This window comes from Petaurus breviceps, unplaced genomic scaffold (assembly GCF_028583685.1).
Source record: "Petaurus breviceps papuanus isolate PSGF00001 unplaced genomic scaffold, PetGlider_PUasm1.0 90535, whole genome shotgun sequence".
Taxonomy (NCBI): Eukaryota; Metazoa; Chordata; class Mammalia; order Diprotodontia; family Petauridae; genus Petaurus; species Petaurus breviceps.
Window position 1 is genome coordinate 4,630,932 of NW_027187270.1, and position 7,132 is coordinate 4,638,063.

At 43.3% G+C, this 7,132-nt stretch overlaps 1 protein-coding gene across 1 annotated transcript; it reads right to left on the reverse strand.

Annotated features, from left to right (window-relative positions):
• Nucleotides 1-291: 291 nt before the first annotated feature.
• Nucleotides 292-848, reverse strand: LOC138142092 (small ribosomal subunit protein uS13-like). Its single transcript, XM_069063018.1, has one exon. It carries the CDS (start codon nt 796-798, stop codon nt 415-417), a length of 384 nt encoding a protein of 127 aa, XP_068919119.1. The 5' UTR covers nt 799-848; the 3' UTR covers nt 292-414.
• Nucleotides 849-7,132: the final 6,284 nt, after the last annotated feature.

Consider the following 7,132-nt stretch of genomic DNA (forward strand, 5'->3'; position numbering starts at 1 on the left):
AGGTTATCATGAAGTCTGTCTGCTCATTTCTTATATCCCAGTAGTATTCCATTACATTCATATACCACAGCTTGTTCAGCCGTTCTCCAATTGATGGGCATCCCCTTGATTTCCAATTCTTTGCCACCACAAAAAGAGCTGCAATAAATATTTTTGTACATGTGGGTTTTTTCCCACTTGTATGATCTCTTTGGGATACAGCCCTAGAAATGGTATTGCTGGGTCAAAGGGTATGCACATTTTTATAGCCCTTTGGGCACAGTTCCAAACTGCTCTCCAGAATGGTCACTGTTATATTTCTTTTTTTTTTGTTATAAACTATTTATTAACAGACAAGGCCAGTGAAGTAGTTTACTTCTTCTTGGACACACCCACAGTGCGACCCCTGCGGCCTGTAGTCTTGGTGTGCTGGCTTCAGACCTGGAGACCCCAGAAATGCCAAAGCCCACGGTGTGCCTGAATCTTCTTCAGTCGCTCCAGATCTTCACGAAGCTTATTGTCCAGAACCTGGCTGTATTTTCCATCCTTTACATCCTTCTGTCTGTTAAGGAACCAGTCTGGAATCTTGTATTGCCGGGGATTCTGCATGATGGTGATCACACACTCCACCTCATCTTCAGTGAGCTCACCAGCCCTTTTGGTGAGGTCAATGTCTGCTTTCCTCAATACTACATGGGCATATCTTCGATCCATACCCTTGATGGTTGTGATGGCAAAAGCTATTTTCCGCCTTCCATCAATGTTGGTGTTGAGCACTCTCAAAATGTGCTGGAACTTCTCGGGGATTACAAGAGACATGGCTGCAACGGCGGCGTGAGAGCCTTCTCTGGAAGAGCCACTGTTATATTTCTTGAAGGAGCAATTTACACTTGTTGCTTCTACTTTCTCACCTCTTGTTTTCTATTGTCTCAACCCCTTGCAGCCTGGCTTTTGACCCCATCACTTGATTGAAACAGTGTTCTCCAAGGTCACCAGTGATTTCCAAATCACTAAAGTTCAATGTTTTTTTCTAAGTCTTCATGCTCCTTAACTTCTTGGCAACATTTAACATGGCTGTCTACTTCTCCTCTTTGAAATCTTCTCTTTTTCTTTCCCAATACTGTAGTCAGCCTCTCCTCCTTCATTAGTTCCCTTTCCTCCTATCATCCTTTTTCTCAGATTAAGATACCTTCCCCCAAGGTATTCTCCCTCTATATTCTCTCCCTTAGCGATCTCTCCCATGTCTTCATCAATCATATCTAGGTTGGTGACTTCAAGACTCAGGTCTTGAACTGCCTGAATTAAAGCAACCCTAAAGTTCCACTTCATATGCATCAGATTGGCAAAGCTGATAAAAGAGGGAAAATGTAAATTTTGGAAGGACTACAGGAAAATAGGCAAATTAATTCATAGTTGATGGAAATGTGAATTGGTCTAGGCATTCTAGAAAGCAATTTGGAACTATGTCCCAGAAGTCTTGTGCATTCTCTTTGACCCAGTTTTGATATTACCAGGCCTATACCCTCAACAAAATCAAAGAATGAGGAAAAGAATCTACAGGTACACATATATTTATAGTGGCTCTTTTTGTGGCATCAAAGAACTGAAAACAGGGGGTGCCCATCAGCTGAAGAATAACTACACAAATTGTGGCATATAAATATATTCAAATACTATTGTGTTCTAAGAAATTATGAAAGAGAGGATTTAGGAGAAACCTAGGAAGCCTTGTATGAACTGATGTAGAATGAAGTGAGTAGAACCAGGAGAACAATGTATATAACAACAATATTATAAAGACAAATGACTTTTAAAGATTTAAGAACCCTGATCACTGACCAGCCATGATTCCAGAAGACCAGTGATGAACCTTCTATCTCTTGCATAGAGGTGACAGACTCAGGGTACAGAATGAGACATAAATCTTTGGATATGACCAATACAATAATTTCCATGTATATGTGTTACAAGGGTTTTGTTTTTCTATCTTTCATTTGGAGTTGGGTGGGTGGGACAGAGAAGAAAATCTTAGCTTTTTAACTGAAAAACAAAATAGTGTAAGAAGGAGATATATGTATATACACACAAAACGAATAAAAAGTAATTTTAGTTGGGGTGGTAGTAGAACACCAACTAAGGCAATCAGGAAAGGCTGTATGCAAGATGTGGCACCTAAGCTTAGCCCTAATAGGAGCTAGGGATTTGAGAAGGCAGAAGTGAAGTGGGATAGGGGGCGGTTAAGTGGCACACTGAGTAGAGCACCGGCCCCGGTGTCAGGAAGACCTGAGTTCAAATCTTAACAGACACTTAACACACACAAAAAAACTAGCCGTGTGACCTTGGACAAGTCACTTAACCCCAATTGCTCTACCTTCCCCCTCCAAAAAAGGAAAAAAAAAGAAGCGAGGTGGGAGAGAATGTTCTAGGTATGGAGGACAGTCCATGCAAAGGTATAGAGATGGGAGACAGAATGTCATGGGTAGAAATCAACAAGTAGGCCAGTTTGGTTGGAATGTAAGAGAATGTAAGGAGGTGTAATATATCTCAAAGGTAGGCTAAGGCTTCAAATTCCAAATAGAGAAGTATGTACCTAGAGGTAATAGAGAGTCACAGCTGCTTCTGGAGCAAAAGAATAACACAGTGTAATTCGGGTTACTAGAGGTATTGTGGGAGTGCAGCGGCACTAGGAAGAGCCTCATCAAACATAAAATTAAACCATGAGGACTCAAGATTCTCAGAGAAGGTCAGAACTGGAAGAAAACTTAATGCCAAGGGAATAGCATGGGTTCAAGTCCCCCTCTGAAGTTTACTACCTGTGTGACTTTGAGCAACTCACCTCTCTGGGTCTTAGTTTCCTGCTCTGAAAAACAAGAAATTTGGACTTGACAGCCTCTGAGGGCCCTTCTCACGTTAGATCTAAGATTAGGTCCAAAGCTAAGCTTATCATTGTATCCCCCAACTTCTTCATTGTCTGACTTCCCTATTTGTTAATGATACCATCATCTTCCTAGTCTGCCAGGCTTAAGTACTTGGAGTCACCTTTGACCCCTTCCTCCTCATCATCTCCCCCCACCAAATCAATTTCCAAGCCCTGCCAAATGTACCTCAGGAGTCTGTTGAGTCCATCTCTTCTCCCTTATTGCTACTGTCTTAGGACCTACCCTCATTACCTCTTGCCTACTCTTTTGTAATCGTCTTCTAGCAATTCTCTCTCCTTTTAAATTTATCTTCCCTGCACAGAGTGTAAGCAAGGTGTGCCAGCACATCTCAGGGCAGTCATTCCCATTGGTCATTCCTCTAGGGCCCTTCCCTAAGGAATGTTAGAGACAGAACATGAACTGTAAGACTGGAAGGGATAACAGAGCACAGAACATAGAAAGTCAGAACTAGAAGGGGCCTTAAAGCAGAGATTATCAGAGCTGGTAGGAACCTTAGAGTAGAGAACATCAAACTTGAAGGGACCTTAGCTTAGAACATGGAATGTCAACATACTGTGCCCTCACTGCATATCCCAACTGCCTATAGAAAAGTAAATCTCCTTTTGTTACCTTCATTTGCTTCCAATATCGAATCTAAACTGAATCAGGCCCACTCTGGCATAGGTGGGGAATGTCTCTCTACTTTCCAGCTTATTGGGGAAAAAAAGCGTTACTTCAAAAATATGGGGGCAGCTAGGTGGTGCAATGAATAGAGTACAAGTCCTGGAGTCAGGAGGACCTGAGTTCAAATCCAGCCTCAGACACTTAACATAAAAACTAGCCGTGTGACCTTGGGCAAGTCACTTAACACCAACTGCCCTCCAAAAAGCAAAAAAAAAAAAGAAAAGAAGAAGAAGAAGAAAAGTATGGAAGAAAAATTTCCAGAGGAAATCAAAGAAAAAGACTCTGAGGAGCCCAAGAGGAATGTTAAGTAGTTAGAAGGCTATTGTACAGAGAAGAAAGGCCCCCTGGGAGCTCTATAATAGGCAGGAGGCACTTCCCATGGTGGTAGATTTGTGCTCTCTGAGGCAAAAGCAGCTTCTTGTGCTCTACAGAGTAATAATGAGGAGTAGATAGAGACAAGCTTTGGTGGGAGAGACTATATAGGGATGGGAAGCCAGTCACAAAATCACCACAACTCATGCATGACAGAAACCTCAGTGGCCATCTAGCTCAACCCATACCTTAAAAAGAATACCTCTGATGACATACCTGACATCAAGGCAGATGTCAACCTGAACAAATGATTGGGAGGCATTTTCTCTTCTGATAAACTACATCCAGGACACGATCGACCGAGAGCCTTGCCAAACCTGCTGCGCCTGACAACCACTACCCATTTGGCGTGATTCATGTAGGGATAAGTGATATCATGAGAAAGAAACCTAGAAAGCTTTGCTGGGGATTACAAAGTCTTGAGCAAGAAACTGAAGACCTTAGGGGCACAGGTGGTGTTTTCATCACTGTAGGTTGTAGCCATAGAAGAAGATGAAGGATATGGGAAGGGAACAGCTGCTTAGAAAGATAACTATGTGAAAACAGGAATTATATTTCTGAATGAGGTCTTAAGATGCAGGAATGATAGACTCTTGGCCAGGGAGAAATTGTATCAAACAAAGGTCAGGAAGAATATCTTTTCTTGGAGACTTTTAAATTGATCAAGAGGGTTTTAAACTAGAAATGGAGGGGGAGGGGAAAAACCACCCAAATATAGCCGCAAAGTCAGATACAGAGGAGAGGAGGAAAGAACAGAACATGTTGTATTCAGAGTGTATTGCAGACTACCTGGACAAGAGGGGTAATTAGATAATGAGTTCCAGAAGCAGATCACAAAGCCATTATGAAGATGGTGGACTTCAACTATCAAGACATTTATGAGAAGTCTTTTCCTTCTAAAAGCAGGATGGCTGAGAAACCTGTGACTTACTTTAAGAGTAATTACCCTTAGAAAGTGGAGGAAGCAAAAAGGAAAACTGCTGCTCAGACCTGATGCTAACCAATAAAGAGGAACTGGTCACCAAGGTAAAAATGATTTGGGGTGTGATCTGTGCCTTCAAAGGATTGTCACATGGAAGAGCCATCAGGTTTACTCTGCTTAGCCACAAAGGGAAGAAGTAGAGGCAAGGGGCAGATGCCACAGCAGCAGATCTCAACTTGACATGACGAAGAACTTCACATGCTTAAAGCAGCATTGAAGCAAAACAGTCTCCTTCAGAAAGTAGTGAGTCCCCTGCCACTGCCCATCAGTAACCTTGGAGGGAGTTTTCCTCTTCCTTATGGCTGTTAGACAAGATGACCTGTGTTCTCTTTCCATTCTGGCACGCCATGACACCTTTCCAACCTTCGCTGTTACTCCTTCCCCTAGATATACCCTGTGCCCCTGCCAAACTAGAACCAGGGACTGTTTCAGGGCCCATTTCCTAAATGCAGCCCAGGCTTTCCCTCCTCTATGCCCACTACCCTCCATATACCTTATGCCTTCCTTACAATTAAGTTTGGGCTACCAGGTATTACCCACTCAATCTTTTAGTAGATCTGAACCTAAGGTACTTCTGATAAATGACATTCTTAAGAGGTCTGTACAAGGAAGGAAGGAAAGAACAAAGGAAGGAATGAAGGAGGGAAGACAAGAAGGAAGGGGAGGGAGGGAAGGAGAAAAGGAAGGAGGGAGGGAGGGAAGGAAGAAGAGAAGGAAGTAAGGAAAGAAAGAGGGAAAGGAGGAAGGAAAGAACATAGGAAGGAAAGAATGCAGGAATGAAGGCAGAAGGGAAAGAGAGAAGGATGAAAGTAGAGAAGGATGGGAGAAAGGAAGCAGGGAAGGAAGTCCATAAGCATTTTAACTGTTTACTCTAGGCCAGGCCTTATTTTTAGCACTAGGGATGCAAAGAAAGGCAAAAAACCAACCCTGCATATGAGGAGCTTACAGTTTAATGAGGGGAAACCATGTAAAAATAATCAGATACATGCAGAGTGGCTGGAAAGGAATCTTATAGGGGAAGTCAGCAGCAGCTGGGGGGGCCTGGAAAGACAACCCGTAAAAGGTAGGATATAAGCTGAGACTTGAAAAAAGCCACCAAAGCTAGAGACAGAAGTGAAAGAGGAAAGCATTCTAGGCACAGATGGAGCTATGAATGAGCTAAGTCATTCTGGAAAGCAGTTTATAACTATGCCCAAAGAATCACTGAACTGTGCATACCCTTTGACTTAGTACTAGGCCTATACAACCAGAAGATACTGATTTTTATAGGGTATATAGGGAATACTGGGAAGGAAGGAAAAGAGGGAAGAAAGGCAGAGTTTAACAGAGCATCCCTCTCTTCTTCCAGAAGCCGGGACATGACTTGTCCCACCCTGAAAAGGGAAAACAAAAGTCAAGTATTTTCACAAAGGGAAGAGGGATAAATTTCCCTCAGACTTTTATTGGTTTCTCTTACAACGGTGGTGTTACTGAAAATATGTTGGGGGGGGGGAGTTCTTTTTTTGGTCTCTCTTTAATATAGTCTCAACTCGACATAAAATGGAAAAAATGTTCCACTGAGCTTTGAGTCCTTTGACATCTGCTCCAAAGCGTTACTCATCTTCCCGCAATGCAACAATCTGCAAGGGAGTACAGTGTACCTTTCGGAAAAAGTGACTGTGCAATCACTTTGGATAAAAAGAACCTGCCCTTTTCCCCCTAGTGATGAAGACTTGCTAGACACACTTGGGGAAAGAAAAATTCCTCAGCTGCCCACCTCCACTTCCCAGAAAAGAGTGCTCATCGGGTACCTAGGTCATCAGCAAGCTTTCCTCAGGGGCCTCTTCTGTGCAGAGCTCCCAGGCCTGGGGTCCCCAGTGCATGGGGCTCCGAGTGGCAGGCCACTGGGCCACTGATACCCGTTGTGGTCAGGTGGCAGAGTGAGATGTAACCCTGGAAGAATGTGTCAATTGACCAGCATCAAAATGCAGGGGAAAATGAGGGGGTGGGAAGGAGGATCTATGTCACACCAGCAGGCTCAGAAAGGGAGGGGCAAGCAGAAACTTGTCGGCTCTGTGACTAACTAGCTCTGGGACCTCAAGTAGGCCACTTAACCTTTCCAAGCTTCAACATCCTCATCATTGTGGGGTGGTGAGAAAGAGCACTGGACTGGGAAGCAAAAGGCCAGGTCCTGTCACTTACTGAGTGAATGATCTTG